Genomic DNA, 19422 nt, shown 5'->3' with positions numbered 1-19422 from the left:
TCTCTCTCTCTCTCTCTCTCTCTCTCTCTCTCTCGCGTTTTTATTCTCCCGCTGACTCCCCCCGCGGGACGCTTTGCTCGCACGGCCACCACTCGGCTTATGACTATTTTTAACCGTGCGAGTCGCGCGGCAATCCACAACCCTGCGTTGCCGCGCCATATTAGTACAGGCGACCGGCCCGGATCCCCACTATCCTCGGAATCGGCCGACACCTTACACCCTCTCTGTGTTACGTGTAGGTGGACCACCGATATCGCCGCGATTTGAGCCTCCTTGTCTTTCTAGCTTTTTATATATTTCCCTCTGCGTCCGGTTGATTTATTTTCGAGAGGTTCGTCGGGATTTCGTTTCGCGCCTGAGAGGCAGAAGCAGATTGGCACGTGGAGAGATTGAGGGGCGAGAGGGGTCAGGGGGTTAGTTGTATCGTGGATAAGATCGTCCATTGTCGTCTTTATAAAACTGAATTTCTTTTATCTTGTATATTTTGAATGCGTTGACGCAGGTGTTGAAATTATCCCTTTTCAACTCGTTGCACTTTGGGAATTTTTTTGCTCAATTAATCAGCAATTTTAAATATATATTTTTGCTAAAATAAAAAATCATTGAAAAATTATGACGTTCGAATTATTACACGTAAACGTCGTCTAAAGATATTGCGAACGATGTAGAGATTTGAATAAAATTAAAATTGAAATTGGTACAGTAGATATGTTGTTGCTAAGAGAGATTGTGTTGCGTAATATATGCTAAAGTATTATCATGTAAAAATTTGTCATTCAGAACTGGATTTAGATTTTTAGAATATTATATGATCATTGCGAACAGTTGATTCGGGTATCTAAGTTGATATTAACAAATTTATAGACTATGGAGATTTGGATGAAAGGAAAATTTAAACCACGAAAACTTTATCTATTACATCTCGCATTTGCATTTTCCATATTTTTATTTCGAAAACAACATTTAGCAACGAGTATTCTAAATGCGGTAGAATATTTTATTCATGAAATATTTTATCACGAGAAGATGCAGCTTTCAGCAGCTTTTAATTGGCTAGCTCAATGAACCCTCTTCGCCATGTTCCTAGAATTAATGGGGATCAATGGTAGGTTTACATGTCAGTTTTACGCCCGAAATAACCAGTGATTGATGATTTAGCTAAATGGACGAAACAGTCGTGCTAGGTCGACTCTGTTCGATGCTGTGATTTTGCAAGATGTTGTTCTTGGACATTGTTTAGAACGAAAAGTTCCAGCTGCTGTTTCTGTTGGCACTGTTGTAAGCCGTATGACGATTGATGATAGCGCCTCGTGGAATTTCGTTCGATTCCTCGTCGTTCGGGATGATTTAAGTAAAATGGTGCTATGGAAAGTCGAGGGAAAAGAGGTCGGAAGGTCATTGCTGGTAAATTTAGACGTCGAGATTGAAACACAGAAAATAGAGTCAGAGTACTTTGAGTACTTTCTTTTTCAACAAAAACGAAGAAGATATATGTATATATGAAAATGCAAATAAAGTATAGAAAAGTATTTAATGATTAAATGAAATTTCTATTAATAATATCAGGATGAACTTTGTACAGAATATGGAAAATATATTGGAGATAAATAGATTGAATAATATATTTGATCTAATTGAGTAACTTTTTAGCATAATTACTAGAAATTATACGTACAAAATAATAATGTAAATACTGTTTCATTCATACAGAGTGAAACCACACCACAGTTGCAAATTTCACGTATGAACCCACACGATAAAACAAACTTGCCTTGTAACGCGATTGAAATTTCAATTTGCTCATACATTAATTGCACTAACGTTGCAGCCGGATTTATATTATGACATTCGTCTCGAGCTTCATTGTAAATCTGTTATGTACGCGAATTCGACTACGGAGAAATAAGAAAAATTTAGAATTTCGTTGAAAATTTGTCTAAGACCGACAGAACTGTCTTAACGCACGATTGACGATATTTGCAGAGCTGACAAGGAAAAATCGAAGTTTCAACAAGAGGTATACGAACTCCTCGCTCAGCTCGACAATGTCTCCAAGGAGAAGTTGATGTCGATAAAGACCGTGGAGAAGCTTGAAGTGCACGTAGCTGAGCTTAACGTGAAAATTGAAGAACTGAACCGCACTATCATCGACATCACCAACCATAAAACCCGGATCTCACAGGAAAATATCGAGCTGACGAAGGAAGTGCAGGACTTGAAGGTACATTATATCAAATTGAATCTAATTTCATATTCTAATTATTATATATTTAATTGATACATAAGTTATAAATACTTCATTACTGATCTTTTGAAAAAATAGTCATTCAATTTGAATTTCTTTTGCAATATTGATAAGATGACAGTATTATATTACTACATTATAATAATATTATTTACGACACTATGATAGTATTATTGCAATACTGTAAGATTACCTAATTGGAAACAAATCCGAAATCGGTCATTTTGACTAACTTGATAGTTTAGTGTTAGCTGTATAGTGGCCATAAAATATTTATATAACTTATATGTATTTTAATATATTTAGATATATTTTATTGATGTGGTTTGCAATTACTGTTGTAGGTTTCTATCGAGAACGTTGTTTACCTGAAGACCCAGATCGCAGGTCAGCTCGAGGACGCTCGTAGACGCCTCGAGGATGAGGAACGTCGTCGTTCATTGGTCGAGGCTTCCTTACACCAGGTACACATCCTTTCAGTTCCTTATAAGATCACACGTAAACATAACACGCGTAATTTGCATAATGATTTAATAAATGTAATAAATTTACATAACACATTTACATAATAATTGTCAACAGGTTGAATCGGAATTGGAGTCCGTTCGCATTCAATTGGAAGAAGAATCCGAAGCTCGTTTGGACATTGAACGCCAGTTGGTCAAGGCCAACGGTGAAGTGCAAGTTTGGAGATCGAAATATGAAACTGAAGCTAATGCTCGCGCCGAAGAGGTAATTTAAAAGAAATATGCATACACGTAAAGCTCTAAAGATGAACACAATTCTATAATAGTACCATTTTATTCCAAGAATTAAAACGTTAGATATTTAAATGAATAATAAATTAACAAAAGTTATTTTTATAACGATATTTTATTTTTAAATATTATATGATTATTGTACATAGCGTAAGGTTTTTGTTAATTTTCATATTTTGCTAAATCATCTGTCGAATTTTATAGGTAGAGGAACTGCGCCGCAAGTACAGCGCTCGCATTCAGGAACAGGAAGAGCAGATTGAAACCCTGCTCGTAAAGATCAACAACCTCGAGAAGCAGAAATCTCGTCTTCAATCTGAAGTAGAAGTGTTGATTATTGATTTGGAGAAGGTAAAGACTCAGCTTCAATCAATCTGTTACTCCTGTAGAACTCGTTGCATTACTTCTTAAAATCATACTACCCTTTATAGCATATCCATCTTTATCATTCTCCATTACAACATTTTTAATAACCTTGTAAATAATCTCCAATATCCAAAAAGTAAGTGGATAATGTAACAATTTTAACAAACGAAATTTGTAAACAAAACATTATCATTTGCATATACGCTATGTCAATGAAGTTGATGTTCATTTATGAGAACATAAATTTCCATACATTCATGAAAACGAATTCTATCTTATTTTATCTAATTTTATTTAATTATCTATTTGGCAACCATGGATACAATCAATTTGGTAAGAGTTCATAACGTCTAATCTGCACAATGAATGATATTTCGACTTTAATGTTTAGAGTTATTTATTCATAAACTGATGAATTTTTAAGGCCAATGGAACAGCGCGTGAACTGCAGAAACGCGTGGAACAATTGGAGAAGATCAACATCGAACTCAAGGCTCGTTTGGACGAAAGTGTGGCAATGTATGAACAAAGCCAACGCGATCTCCGCAACAAACAACAGGAACTCCAGCGTACCAATGCTGAACTCGACAAGACTCGCGAGCTTAAAGACCAACTGGCTCGTGAAAATAAAAAACTGGGAGGTAAGCGATTTTATAAAATTTATATTGAATTATAATTGATTTAATTTCAATTGTAATTATATTAAGTAAACGAGAAGAATGTATATGATTAATTCTTCGCATATTTTCGAAAGAAATTAGTGTGTAATAACACGAATGAAGTGTAGAACTGATTTTATATCGACTACTGCCTAATTGCTCTAGATGACCTGAACGATGCCAAGAATCAACTATCTGACATGAACCGCAGACTTCACGAACTGGAACTTGAACTCCGCCGATTGGAGAACGAACGTGAAGAACTCGCTGCTGCTTACAAAGAAGCTGAAGCAGTAAGTGAAACTTATTTTAGAATTATTTTTTAATTTTTTCGCATTGAAAATCTTTATTTTCATATTAATATAATGTTACATAAGTATAGTGCATCATGAAATTCGAAATGTTGAACTAGTTGTTAACGAATCGAATTGATTACAGGGACGTAAGATTGAAGAACAACGCGCTCAAAGACTATCCGCTGAATTGACCCAACTTCGTCACGATTACGAACGCCGCCTGACCGAGAAGGATGAAGAAATTGAGATCATCCGGTAAGTGATTTAATTGTTTTTCATATTTCTCTTTATTTTATCCATTAAAGTTTACCGTCGCTTATTATAACTTGCAATAGTAACAATTTATTATTCGTTAGTGATAATACGTATAATTTTATATTTATCTACAGTAATTGAAAATTTTTCTTTTATTGATTTTTCAAATTATCAATCAAAAATTATATTTTTAATATTATTATATCCAATATATTTTACAATGTTACTGTTGCAAACGCAATTTCATACGGTAATAGTTTATAGTGAAAATAGTTTCCAGGTGACATACTTAATAATATAATTACCTCTCTTTTTATATCATTAATATATACCTTACTGGTATATATTTATACTAAGTTTTATCGACAAATCTGTTTATATTAAAACCCAGTTGACCCGAAATTTGTTCTTGTCATGTATAAACACCGGATGACATACGATACCCTTCCCTTTTTGTCTGAAGAATAATTAATTGCAACAAGACATTTATAAATCTAAACTAGCTAAAGTTACACCAAATCTAGTATCATTAGTCAGAACATGTCTATTTTTATTTAATCAGATCTCATATTCTTTCAAGACAAGTGAATCAAAATTTTACAGCGTTTTGGCAAAACACTTCCAATCTGTCTTATATTCCCAGTGACAAAATGGAAACAGAAACTTTTCAAAGGCTTTGAAGATCTCATACTATTCATCATGCACTAAAATTGCATGGTCTACATCTTACGAATAATTCTCTAACGTACACTTGAATTACGTAACTGCTACAGAAGATTTACATCTCGTGATACTACTCTTAAGGAGAAACGCGAATTCAAAGTTTCTATAAAGCAGGAGGACAAATTTTTAGCTGCTTAGCTGTGATGCAATCGACTTTATTTCCGGTAGAGCATCGTACTCTACGTCCATCTATTAATAAAAGGCACGGTTAATTTTATCATCGATCAGGTCTCATCGATTAATCACCCTGGGTGTCTTCCTATCGGTCAGACGTTCAAGGGGATATCCTATTGTGATCCAATTACTTATTTATACGGGAGTGTAAATACAAAATTCGTGGATCGCCAAGAGTGGATCGTCATCGAACGACGATCGATCGAGACGACTTTGTCTTTTTTTTTGGCTAGAGTGTCATTGGTATCGATACTCGATGCCAAGTGCCCGGTATATCGATTATGTCACTGTGAATGAAGCTTAGAAGAAACGCACGTGCTTCGAAGATGGAAATGATGCGTTTCTTTTTCTTTGTGGAAAGAAGAAAAGAAGAAAACGATGAGATATGATTATGAATTTGGGAAAGAAGCTGGAATATTTCAGTTTCTTAAAACATGAAAAATTTTTGTTTGAAACTATATGGAGAATCTTTAAACTTGGTGGAAGAAGAGGTGGTGCTATCCATTGCTAAAAAGTTATTAATATAAAAAATCACAGAGTGAAGGTATCAAGAAGAATATGATAGAGAATGAAAAAAAAATAGTATTGGAACTCTTTCTACACATTATTGGAATTTTATGACAACGAATACATTGTTGAATCTCGTTACTTCACTCGTGGAACAGCTCGAGATAATTTCACAACTATGATGAGCAATTTTTAAAAATTATTTCTTTCAAAAAATTAAAATACTTGGGAAAATGTCACTTAAAAATGATAAACTGAAGAGATAAAGAAAGGCTTGGAAATTTTGCTTTACATTTAAATGAATTCCAATTATAAAATAATAGGGCACACTAAAGAACTATCTACAATAAATTGAAAGGTACATATTCTTATTGTCAAAGAAGAGGTAACCTTATTGTCATGTTGCATAAGTTAAGGCAGAATTGAGAGAAAAAGTGAAACAACGAAGAAGATAAGAGGAAAATATTACCTTCATAGAAGCTGAGTAATATTTGACGATTTTGGACAAAATATTAAAGAGTGTCATTACATTTTGGGTCGTTAATTGAGCGTCACATCGATGATGCATAGGCAGTGCGCAATCCGACTATTAATAAACGTCGTTCAACACCGAACAGTCACGATCTAATTATTAGCCGAGACGTGCTGATTGGCCGTCCCCAATGTGGCAATCGTAAGAAAAAGCTACAAAAGATACCAGCACGCTTGACCGGCCCAATTTTTCACGACCGTTTCGTTGCAAGTGTCACCTCCGATCGTTTGACTATGAAATACACGTGAGTAAAAATCTGTGAATCTTCCACGAGAACGAAATCCCCTATCTAACAATTCACCCCACGAACACCTATGGAAATACAACATACGGTCCTTTCTATTCAAGGTAGATGTTGGATGAAACATTAACAATACCCACACAAATACTCGAAAAAAAAACACGCGCCAACGTCCTCAAAGTAAACGTTTCGAAGGAGCAATTGTCGGTGGTCGATATCTCCCAGTAAAGATCGATATTTGTATTGTCATAAAGTGTTACAACAAAGACAGAATCGAGGGGAGGAGAAATCCGATTATAGATAAGTTCCAAACGACATAGATGAGACTTTAATCGAATCGAAACATTCGACGTTTGACAAAATATTCCACTGGTAAGCAAGAGTATCAATAAGCAAGCTGCTATACACAGAAGAATATACCTAAGAGGAAGAAAAAGAGTATCCAAAGATACTATAAGGACATCAGAATCATACAGTGCTCCTTTCAAAGGAAGTTCGAAGTGACCTATCCCAAATCAGAAGAAATTCAGTCATATAAGAAAACTTGGAAGAGAAGCAAGAAACGTTGATCATCTTCGAAGAGACAAACTTCGAACAAATTTCTCCCACCATTGAAAATTCCCCACTGCACCAAGCAATTTTCCCAAACTCTAAGAAAGTTTCTAATAAAACATTTTTAAAGAGTCATCGAAGAAACCGTAGAGAAACTTTAAAGAAACTTAAAAGAGACTCTAAAGAAAGTCAGCAGAGCACGATCAAGCAAAATGGCAGGCTACATGCCGCCATTGCATGTGCCGTTGGAGCCTAAATGGAAGCACTGGCCCACCTACATCTATGACAAGAATTACTGTTATGGAATCAATTACTACCAACCGATGTTGGATTACATCGATCGTAATGGTCGATCGTCATCCTTGCCTCCTGAACCTCGCGTCCAAAGAAGACGCGAGCCACCAGAGCTACCCTGGTCCGATGGTAGAGCTTTATGGGAAGACAGGCCCGTGGAAACATACTCGAGGCGTGAGCTGATTAAACGGGCGATCGACGCGGAGGATGAGGCCAGGGATCATCTGTCCCAGTTTAAGGTACGAGACGAGATCGGAGAGCGAAAGTCAGGCCGGCTCGAGCGTGGAAAAGCGGTCGATCCGCGCGGTTAGGCGCCTCCGCGACTGCTTGACCTTTTCGTTCGCTAAATTTGGCGCCACGGAAGGGGCTGCTCCAACGCGGACGGACTTTGCACGACGCCGGATGCCTGGCGAGGCTGTTGGCGTCTTTCGCGAAGACCCCTGTCAATCGAACAGGCGTAGGAACGAATTCTCGAGAGGAAAGTCACGGTCGCTGGGAATCGGTTTACTTGGGGACTTGGGTGGGGTTTACGGTTCGAGTAAATAGAATTTGGAATTCAGAGATTGCGTTGGTGGGGATCGATTTGGTTTGAGTTATGTTTTGATTAAGTCCTGAGGCTTCTTAGGGTTTTCAACAGGTTCGGAGAGTTACAGACAGGTGGTGTGGGCAATTTGCGTTTCATTGTTACGATATTATGTCAATTATTATATTGAAGTATGGATACGTAATTAAAAAAGGAAATGTACTGAAATAATCGAGGAATATTATCTGGTGAATATGGAAACTTGGTTTTATTGAGATTTTTGGGTATCATGGAATTTACACTTTTTAACATGTACTTGGACGAGTATTTTTGATTTTACAGTCGTGTCGATTTGTATTATAATTATAGTGTATTATAGTTATAGTATTATATTATAATGTAATTGAGAGAAAGGATATTGAAATAATCGTAAAATATTTTTGATAAATTTGAATACTCGGTTCTACTGAGATTTTTAAAGATCATGGAGTTTATTAAATTTTTTAGTACATATTTCGATAAATATTTCGAATCTCAGGATCGCATAGTGAAATTGAACTATTGGCGCCACTTCTGTGAACGAATATCGATATTCTTTACGTGGCATTAATGTTAAAATTAAAATAGGACCTCAATTTTATTTACTTTTCAAGGATAACAAATTTTTAAAAAGAATTTTAATAGATTCCTTGTTGGCATTTCATATTTGCAATTAATTATTCGCCTTTTTACTTCATCACTTTTCCAAAACGATTATATTACTGATTAACCTCCTTCGAGAAAGCCGAAGCATTTCCGATCAACGTTGAAGCTGTTGAAAAATTCGAGAATCTTCCCAGTATGATCTATGCATGATCTGTATTCCCGAAATCATCCCGAAGATTTCTCGAACCGACGAATACCTCGATACGTAAATGAGAGCATGAGATAAAACTCATCTAGAATAGAAACCGATCGTGTTACTCGAATGATATATCCTATAATAATTTGCTCGAATAACCAGCGCCTGTGACGCCCTATCGCCGCCCCACTGTCACCGAATCTTAATTTAACACGGTCGCAGCGAGCCATTGGCAGAAAATCTTCTACGTAAAATGAAATCGTTGCGCGGTAGAAAGCGGGATTCCCTAAATCGCTTATTATTATTAATACCGTCCAATGGCATCGTTCTTGCGACCACGGATTCGAAATCGCCGCCGAAGGAAATAAAAATATCACGGAAGCGTCTGGCACAGCCACGTCCGTTCGATTCTATCCTATAGTGGAAGAAGTGGAAGCAACGAAAGCTAATCGAGAACGACTCGCGAGGGGTGCCAAGTCTCACGGCGGCTACATGAAAAAGTCCATCTCGCGCACCGTGTGTCCCGGGGCCGGGAAGCTAGCAGGCTGCTCGGATTGGCAGTCGTTCCCTAGTCTCTAGAGAGAGTCGATCGAGAGTGTGCATCGGTCACTTTCGAATTCTGGACCGCTGCTGCTAAGTTTAGGCTGAGCCAGACCGCCCTCGGGTACACGGACCAAGGAACGATCGTAGGGAAGGGTCGAGTTCGCGAAAACCGTCATCGTACTCGTTTCTCGTTATTCCTGCCTTTCGCTCTCGCGATCGTCATCATCGTCGTGAAGGTTAACGATAGAACGCGACAGTCCGAAGAAAGAGTACCTCTAGAAGGGACTGACTCGCTGCTTTCGCTTCTCGAAGATTGCAAATCGCTCGGACTTCAGCTTGTCGAAGACAGCGCAGGCCAGCCACGTGACCAGAGAGGTGTTTCCGCGAAGATTAGAAGAGATCAAGTTGAAACCGTTGCCTTTGCTCGTCGAGAGTGCACGTGTCAGGTCTCAGCTTAGACAGATCGAACGCGAAATGGCCGACATCGACCTGCAGTCCCTGAGAGACGCTCAGATCATGTCCGAAGTGCAGAGCGCTCTCGATCATGGCAAAAGTTTGCGTGGAAAATCGGCTAGGGCCATCGAGTTCCAATTGAGAGCAGAGGCTTTGAAGAATTTGAACAAGAGTCAGGAACTGGCGGATATCAGAAAGTATCAGAGAGAGAACGCCGCTGCGAATTGGGCCTGGGAGACCAAGGAACACGTGAAGCTGATAGAGGAAAGGACGAGAAATTTGTTGGACGAGGAGAGATTGGCGGCACCTCTGAGCAGCCTGAGCAGGGAACTGAAGGGATACGAGGAGAAGTCGAGCAACTACTTCCTGGACAAGAGGTATCGACACCCGACCAGACCGAGACGATTGTACGGGTGCCTGGGAATCAGGCCCGCTTAAAATGATGAAAATACTTGTAGATTAATAGCCGTGTGGGTAAGACTAATGTGACACGGAACAATGGAGAGAATAAACGATAAATAAGAAGCAATTGAGCTGTCCTTCGATAGTAGATGTCATTTGTAGACGTAGGCTAAACATAGACTAGAGTCATACCTAGGAGTTCTTTATATGATTTTGTCTTGTCTGATGAATTTCCTGCTTTTTTTTCTTATTTTTTCCTGTTCATCGCGTTTCCGAATTCGTCGTCGATATTTTGCTTCGAATAAAATCACCTTTTTCATCTTTTTCTCCACCCAAAATCACCGGGTCAAGTGGACATTTGATTTTTCATTTTTGCTTTTCATTCAGTTACTTTGTATTCGGATTTTATCTAGAATAGCTAAATTCATACTGCTCGAGTTTATTATCGAGTCGAGTAACCGTAGTGTTTCTCTGAACGTCAGACGAGCGATGTACAATGTAATATATACTGCGTGCATCTTCCTTGTTACATAAATACACTTTCCACTTGTGATGATACAAACGGTAATGCCTGCGAGATTACTGCATCCGTTGCCAAACTAACTATGCATCGAAGCATCCGAGCTAACCCTGCATCGAAATAGGCAAAGCACGAAGACTACCCGTTTCAAAACTGCCTGGTAACCTAACTAACCCTCGTTGCATTACTAAATATGTTATTGGTAATATGTCAAGCGCCTCTAAAACCGTTTAACCCTGAGTTACCCAGCGAAGCAACATTTCTGATAAGCACGATTCCAACGAGAGAAAGGCTTGGTGCCTTCCGATGATCCAAAACTCTTGCTGTTGTCACCTGGAAACGATAGTTTGGTTATGAATCCCTGTAAAACGATTGGATACCGGTATGTTCATATGAATCGAAATAAATTAGCAAACAGACCAGTATCGAGATCGAGCAGCTGAACGCCCGTGTGGTCGAGGCGGAGACGAAGCTGAAGACCGAGGTGCAGCGCGTGAAGAAGAAGATGCAGATCCAAATCACCGAGCTGGAGCTGTCCCTCGACGTTGCTAACAAGAACAATATCGACTTGCAGAAGACCATCAAGAAGCAGTCGCTCACTTTGACCGTAAGTCAACACTCTATGCTTCTTAATGCTTTACTATAGTTTGAAAATATATTTCGATGAGTATAGGATAGAGCGATCTTTGTTGCATCTCTGATACAGTTCTGAATGATTTGCCGAGCATTTTTAATAGTCTAGACGTGTTTGCGAATAGCCAAGAATTTTTACGCCTTTGGCCACTGTATTGGTATTTGTGCATTGTTTAGAAGATTACTCTGAATTTTGATATAAATTTTACTTTTCTACTGAGTTTCTGTGAAATGTCTTTCGAAGTTTAATCTCTTCGATGAATATATCGAGAATATATTCTATCATATTTCCTTCTGTCAAATTTAGAACCAATGTGATATTAGAATTAGTCATCGATGACTTTGGTACTATCTCGAAATATAATTTTCAATAGAAGAATATATATATATATACATGTTAATATTTCTGATAGATGACTTAGATATCATTTTTAATTATAGCGAGTTGAAAGAAAGGGTACAATTATTTTTAATTTGTTTTGTAAGACAAGTGGTTGCAAGTGATATATTTAAAATGAAATGCTTTAAAGTTCCTTTTCGATTCTGTTTTGAAGTTCTGCCAGAATGTTTAATTCGTAACAGAGGATATATCGATGAAATTATTTCTGTTTCGATATACGGACACAAGTGTCACCCACTTGCACCCACCTGTAGGTGAAGGCACCCTTGCGAAAGACGCGTGGCACACAAATATGGGTGACAGGTGGCAATGGAAGCTGAAATTGAAAGATAATGACAGTCGTCTGGCAGAGAATTGTGAGGTTTGAACGTTATGCTGTTATTTTGCAGGAACTCCAAGCCCACTACGACGAAGTTCAACGCCAATTACAGGTAACCCTAGACCAACTGGGTATCAGTCAACGACGTCTGCAATCGTTGACGGCCGAGCTCGAGGAAGTGCGCGGCAATTATGAATCTGTAAGTATTGAATTTGTTATGAATAATTTATCGACTAGGAATAGAGTAAAAATATAGAGCAGAAGTTATGGATATAATGGAATATAAAAGATAGAACTTTTAAATTCTCGAAATATCAAACACGAATATGAAGTTTTGACCGATTTTGAAACTTTCGCAAGTTTCGAGACCCGAATCAAAAATTTGGCAAGATTACAAAAGCTTCTAAATTCGAAACGTACAATTCATTGTTTCAAACTTTCTCTATCTAAATTAAATAACAGAGAAAAATGAATCCAAATCCAACAAACGTGAAATGAAACGATTAAATGGATAGATGAAACCTCGGGATTTTCCATTCGATAGTCTTGAACGGCCAATTGATTTTAGACAGGCTATAAATACTCTGAACGGTAACACTGCAGCTCAAACATGCCAGCCAGTGGATGAAATTTTCCGATTCCTTTAGTAATATATCGTTTCATTTACTCTTACGCCTCGTGTGTTAAAACTGTAAAAAAAGAAAATTTCAAAATTAATCCTTGTAATTAAATTCTACAATCCTTAATTAAATATTAACAATTTAAATTGCTAAATTGTTGAATTGATCAAGTATAAGCTTTTAAACGTGAGTTAGGCAAACGATATTTCCAAATCATTCATAAACCTAACTTCAATATTCACTATAATATTCACTTTTCTAATTTTAATAACGAATGAAATACTTAAATCAATAATAGGACAGCTTCTTATTTTGAATTTGACGTATGAGCGATACAACGTAGTTACAAAATTCGTACGACGTAATTCGTAATGTAATTAATCTAATCTCGTAATTTATTAATATTTCCAAAGGCCCTCCGTGCAAAGAGAACCGTCGAGCAACAGTACGAGGAGTCGGTTAGCCGCATCAACGAGCTGACCACCATAAACGTGAACATCGCCTCGTCGAAAGCGAAACTTGAGCAAGAACTGGCTACCCTGGCCGGAGACTACGAGGAAGTGACCAAGGAGCTGAGAGTGAGCGACGAAAGATACCAACGGGTGCAGAATGAGCTGAAGCACACCGTCGAGATCTTGCATGAAGAACAAGAGCGTATCGTGAAGATCGAGGCCATCAAGAAGTCCCTCGAAATCGAGGTGAAGAACCTATCCGTCAGGTTGGAGGAAGTCGAGGCCAATGCCATCGTCGGCGGCAAGCGTATCATCAGCAAACTCGAGGCTAGGGTGAGTTTCGATTTCTTTCTATTCCTTAAATATCAATATAAATTTTCCTCATTCAGTAATTCCAACATTAACTCTAAATATTGAAGGATACCGATTACCTGTAAATTCTCCAGACTCGTGAATGAAATCAATTCTAAAGCTCGTTTCCATCTTACCCTCTTCTCAGTAGTCTATTTTCAAATTAAATAGACGAAAAAGTAATCTGCAGCATGAATCTACAAATGGTTCCAAAGCTAAAACTGAAATCCACTGGATTCTAAATCCAGTGAATTTCTCATTTGCAAATTATTCTTTTACCGATACATTAGATATAATAGTATTTTAAAAAAATAAAATTGGATACTTATCGATATTCCACACGCAGATCCGCGATCTGGAACTCGAGCTCGACGAAGAGAAGCGCCGACACTCTGAGACCGTGAAGATCCTCCGTAAGAAGGAGCGCAACATCAAGGAGGTGATGATCCAGGTAGAGGAGGACGCGAAGAACATCGCGTTGCTGCAAGAGTCGCTCGATAAGGCGTCTCAGAAAGTGAGCATCTACAAGAGGCAGCTGCAAGAGCAGGAGGGCATGTCCCAGCAGAGCGTGACCAGGGTCCGCCGATTCCAAAGGGAACTGGAGGCTGCTGAAGACCGAGCCGACACCGCTGAGAGCAACTTGACTCTGATCCGCGCAAAACACCGCAGCTTCGTCACCACCTCCAGCGTGCCCGGATCTCAGGTGTACCTCGTCCAGGAGACGAGGCCTGACCTGTAAAAACGCCATCATCATCGACAACCCCACCCTTTGCCACTTCGAACGCCACCTCGTCGTCTTTAGAAACGTAGGTAGCCGATGAATGGCATGCTTTTTATTTAATAATTCTCAAAGTTAATAAATTAGGGGATTAGTGTTAGAAAAAATATTGTTTATAATGTGAGGCATGAGAGTACAAGAATATTTGTGAAGGGAGTTATATTGAGGTACATTAAGGCATTGTATTATGGTATGCAAATGAATTTGTATCTGGTATCATTTGCAATTTTAATCCTCAAGAATTTTAATTTCTTTTCTACATTTTGCAGTATAAAATATAGAATTTTAATTAAAGTTATATATTCTACAATTAAGAAGCCAAACTATTAAGTTAAACTTGCCTTAACTTTAGAAAGCAAATATTAAGCGTACAATAAGAAATAATATATCAAATTTATCAGCGATAATAATGAAACGATTGTGTGTAGGTGTAACGAGCAAACGACGAAGAAAAGGAAGAGCCTCGATATATCATCGTAAGTTGAAAAGGCCGAGAAGAGTTTCCAACGGGCCGCCAATCGCAAACGTCGTAAGGGAAAAGCAAAGATAAAGAAAACGAAAAAAAAAGAATAAAAATTGGAATGCGAAAGTCTGTGTCGTTACATTTAATTGTATCACGACAGCGCCCAACGACCCGTCGTAAATTCGAGATACTTGGCCAACGAAACACGCGGTACCCGTCGCAACGAACCAAACAAACGCAAAAACCCAAAAGGCAAAAGCATCGTGAAGAAGCATCATGAAGAAAGCAATCATCATAAAACGCATGGCATCATCGTTAGTCGATTAAATGGATTAAACAGCCGAAAAGAAAAAAAATGAAAATATATACACGCATACATATTATATAATATATACACGCAGAAAAATCAACAACGATTCGTTATATCTTCCTTTGTATCTGTTATGTCAGCATCACGAAGCGTAAGGAGTGGAAATGTTATAAATAAACAAATATATATATAATTAAATAAATGAGGAAAAATGAAACGAAATTAATCAATAAAACGCGAGACGTAGATTTAACTTTAATCTCTATCTCTCCTTACGCCTCTTTGATCGCGCGTGTCGCACTTGTATTTAAATGGATTAACTTTAATTCTACTTCTACTATTATGTTATAGATAGGTACTATTGCCCATACACACAACTCTCACTGTACGACATACACGATAACCTGTGTCAAACAATAATTTAATAAATAAACTGAAACACGTACGTACGAAGCCGATGGAATACATTTTCTCCCATGGTTTGCGAAAAATGGAGAGTGTACACTAATACCGACATATTCCTGTAACATGTCCTATAGAAAGGCATTAATTTCTCTGTAATTTCTTTCTTTTTTTTAATTCTAATGTTACGATAATCGCACGATTTTTTTTTACATTTTGTGTGTCTATAAACAATATTTTAACCCTCTAGAAGCACAATGTTTTTGAGAAGAAAAGTATTGTATAGAATGCTGTTTCTAATAACGTGTTTATATTTTAATAATTATCGTAATATCGTATCACTGTGACTAACGAACCACGTAAGTTTAACTACGAATGAAGTTAATAAACAATTGCTATATTTATAAAAAACGCACCTTTTATTTATTATTTTACATCCAAACATAGCTGAACGCCGATCATTGTTGTGTGAAAAATATAACACGAATCAACGGTGACTAACTGAAAAAATCAATTTATATTTGTAAATTCAATAAATCATTACTACATTCATATAGATTGTACGTTTCATTCATTACTAAAACAAACATCGTCTAAATCCTAAATGTTCGAGAATAACATACTTACTATATTATCTCTTTCGATACTACCTCAAATAAAGGGGTATGTTCCAAAGAAAGTGTCTATTATTTTTATTGACAATGCCATCTTACTTGACAAAATATCTCTGAAGCAGAATAATTAAATAAATATTAAGTTTACAATATAACCTTCAAATTCCATTCCTTTTTTATATTTTTCATATTTCTATAAAAAAGGTTATGGATATTATTAAAATAACCATACCTAAAAACGATTATCTGGAAGAATATTTCAACGTCAACCTTCCATAAATGATGACAGAAGAAAACCCTCAGTTTTTAAAAATGTCAATTTTTCTAACAAGGCACGAGTATTATCTAAAATGAAGAATTACATAAAAAGTAAGAACGTTAGGAGGTTTATTGTTGTCTTACAAGTTAGTTGAGAGTATTCTGACTTCATCAATGTCTATAATTATAATTACTTATGCCTGTGAATAACTACAATGGGTCATCAAAGTTTCAAAATAAGCCTCCGAGCGTACTTTCTACGCATATTCTTGCAGTTTTACGAAAAAGTATTCAACTGACACGAATTTTCTACATATTAGGGAATTCTATAGATTTTTCTGAAGAAGATATCATGGAACAAAAATATTAGAATAGTTTTCACTTCGATTACATCGTGAATATATTCGTTGGTAATTCGTATACGGCATTTTACCACCACGTAGCACTGCACGCTTCGCTAACCTAGACAGTGCCGTAGCTACGCGCAATTCAAATACCAAGTGCAATGGAGCTAACATAACACTCTACAAAAAAGAAAAATTACAATTTTACAGTCAAATGACGTAAGTATAAGTATATCTTATTCTTATATTAGCAACAGTCATATTTATTCATTGTTTTGATCGTCATTTGTGATTTTTATATTGTCCAAATCCTAAACAACAAAAAATAGATTGATAGATTGTTAAAACTAATAGTAAATATTGTTTACATATAATTACTGTACGTTTTTTCATGTTATTATAAAAATAGCAAAAGATTAAAAAAAAGATATCGACTACAATGTGTAGCAAAATATGACATTTAATACGAATCCGATTAATAAGTAAACTCTTTATACCCCTAATGTAATCCGTTGATACGGCACTGATTCCCTCAATAAGATGGAAAGTCAAGTGACATTCGACAAGTGCCATTTATTATTTTGCATTCAAAAATCGGATTTGGTTATAGGAACACATACTGTATGAGGAGCTCTTTGGAATAACCACCTGGCGCCATTTGTATTCAACATACTGCACTTGTGGTTCAGGTGTAAAATCATAGATGGCACTGATGTGATATACTGATATTTCATTAAATCAATTCGACAGTGGAAAATTCACTAATTTGTGAATATCTGTGATTAATTTATGAACTGTTATAATTACGTCGTAAATGCAGATCCTTCAAGAACTTTGCAATATAATTTTAGACATAAATTTGCCCCTAATTAATTAATTATTAATGATTACTATACGTAGTGTATGAATTTTTGTCGGGCATGGTAGTAGTTTTTCATTAAATACTGTCCTCTACGCAAATAATTTATGAATCTTTATGCAATCATTACAAAAACAATATTCTTACGAATCTTCTCATATTACTTTTGATTACATTTTGCTTCTAGTTTCGTTTAGTATTAAATATCTTCATGGAAGATCGTGATGGTCGTCGTTACGAAATTATAGACGCCATCAAACAATAATTAATAACTAACTAATTCGTAAAAAATTATGTACGAATATGACATTAGAATGTTGCTCAAAGTTTCAGCTTTGCAATGCAATTATAAAAGTTACGTTAGCCCCGGTCATCGACTATATCTTTGGACTAATTGATGGTCATTGTCCACTCCACCTATACACCACCCCCACCTTTTCCTTCAGATCATTCAGAATCTACTTATTTTTATTTCCGAATTTTTTCATCGTTGGTTTGTTATCTTGAACCGGTCGGTCGGAAGGGTGCTGGACATGAAGTTGTCTTCTACACGGGAGTACTTCGCGTATGCTAGTCGGCCTTTTGAATAATCGCGAACTCGTTCGGACGCGTCGCGATTTTCCACTTGCTCCCGTCTTTATATTTCATTCCCAATTTTTACGGGAACGTGAAAGTATCGTAGTGTAGAAATAAAATATTTCAGTGTCGCGACAGTAATTTTAGTATACCGATTCGAAATCCCCTTTGTAAGACACGAAATATAATTAAGTGTCAATAGATTCACTTTAACTTCTTTCGCTTCAAGTTTGACTAGGCTATCTTTGATACGGATAGCGTCAGCAGGCTGTGCCACTAGGGTCTCGATACGTAGCCACCTCCAAGTGGAAAGACCTGGTAATTGGTATCGTTTCCCAAGGAATAATCTTTGGGATACGATACCAAGCTACGAGCTACGCACAAAATTTAAAATATGTCTTATCTCTTGTAAATCATCAATGTTTTCTTTAAAACTTGGAAATAAAGAGTGGGCTATATCACTAATAATAAACTAATTAGGGACAAATTTATATCCAAAGTAGGGAAAAATTTATATCCAAATTATATTGAAAAGACTTGAAGGATCTGCCTTTACGACCCAATTATACAAGAGGTAGTACGTAACTCTATAATACACAATGTAGGAAACACCGAAATTGAAGTGATGATAAGTAACTCGGCAATCGTAAGTGTAGAAAACATCAGCAACTCAAGAGATAACATAAAATCGATTACAAATAATGTAGGAATCACCGAAACTCAAGTGATGGTAAGTAACTCGACAATAGGTAGAGCAGAAAAAAACTGGCACTCAAGAGGTAACATAAACTCGATTACATATAATATAGGAAACACCGAAAATCAAGAGATGGTAAGTAACTCGACAATGGGTACAGTAGAAAACAACAGGAAATCAAGAGATAACAAAACCGATTACAAGTAATGTAGGAATCACCGAAACTCAAGTGATGGTAAGTAACTCGACAATAGGTAGAGCAGAAAAAAACTGGCACTCAAGAGGTAACATAAACTCGATTACATATAATATAGGAAACACCGAAAATCAAGAGATGGTAAGTAACTCGACAATGGGTACAGTAGAAAACAACAGGAAATCAAGAGATAACAAAACCGATTACAAGTAATGTAGGAATCACCGAAACTCAAGTGATGGTAAGTAACTCGACAATAGGTAGAG

General features: G+C 36.9%; 2 protein-coding genes across 4 annotated transcripts in view; both read left to right on the top strand.

Moving 5' to 3' along the window:
* LOC108549900 (paramyosin, long form) overlaps positions 1-15663 on the top strand; it is a 25169-nt gene extending 9506 nt beyond the window's left edge. For both annotated transcript variants that reach the window (XM_017903468.1, XM_017903467.1), the window contains 12 exons: positions 1984-2221; positions 2590-2709; positions 2828-2977; positions 3208-3354; positions 3794-4010; positions 4194-4321; positions 4467-4579; positions 11296-11491; positions 12307-12435; positions 13270-13641; positions 14006-14465; positions 14866-15663. In XM_017903468.1, coding sequence (XP_017758957.1) covers positions 1984-2221; positions 2590-2709; positions 2828-2977; positions 3208-3354; positions 3794-4010; positions 4194-4321; positions 4467-4579; positions 11296-11491; positions 12307-12435; positions 13270-13641; positions 14006-14398 — 2203 coding nt within the window. In that variant the 3' untranslated portion in view covers positions 14399-14465; positions 14866-15663. The remainder of the gene's footprint in view (positions 1-1983; positions 2222-2589; positions 2710-2827; positions 2978-3207; positions 3355-3793; positions 4011-4193; positions 4322-4466; positions 4580-11295; positions 11492-12306; positions 12436-13269; positions 13642-14005; positions 14466-14865) is intronic.
* LOC108549901 (paramyosin, short form) lies at positions 6510-10491 on the top strand. Of its 2 annotated transcripts, none has more exons than XM_017903470.1 (3): positions 6510-6759; positions 6868-7841; positions 9822-10491. In XM_017903470.1, the coding sequence occupies exons 2-3, from the start codon at positions 7521-7523 to the stop codon at positions 10398-10400; spliced, it is 900 nt and encodes a 299-aa protein (XP_017758959.1). In that variant the 5' UTR covers positions 6510-6759; positions 6868-7520; the 3' UTR covers positions 10401-10491. The 2 variants fall into 2 exon arrangements, with proteins under 2 accessions (XP_017758959.1, XP_017758960.1); XM_017903471.1 differs by having other exon boundaries at positions 6864-7841.
* Positions 15664-19422: the final 3759 nt, after the last annotated feature.

Source organism: Eufriesea mexicana, unplaced genomic scaffold (genome assembly GCF_001483705.2).
Source record: "Eufriesea mexicana isolate 0111107269 unplaced genomic scaffold, ASM148370v2 scaffold2351, whole genome shotgun sequence".
Taxonomy (NCBI): Eukaryota; Metazoa; Arthropoda; class Insecta; order Hymenoptera; family Apidae; genus Eufriesea; species Eufriesea mexicana.
The sequence above is the reverse complement of the archived record's forward strand: the minus strand, read 5'-3'. Positions and strand labels throughout refer to the sequence as shown.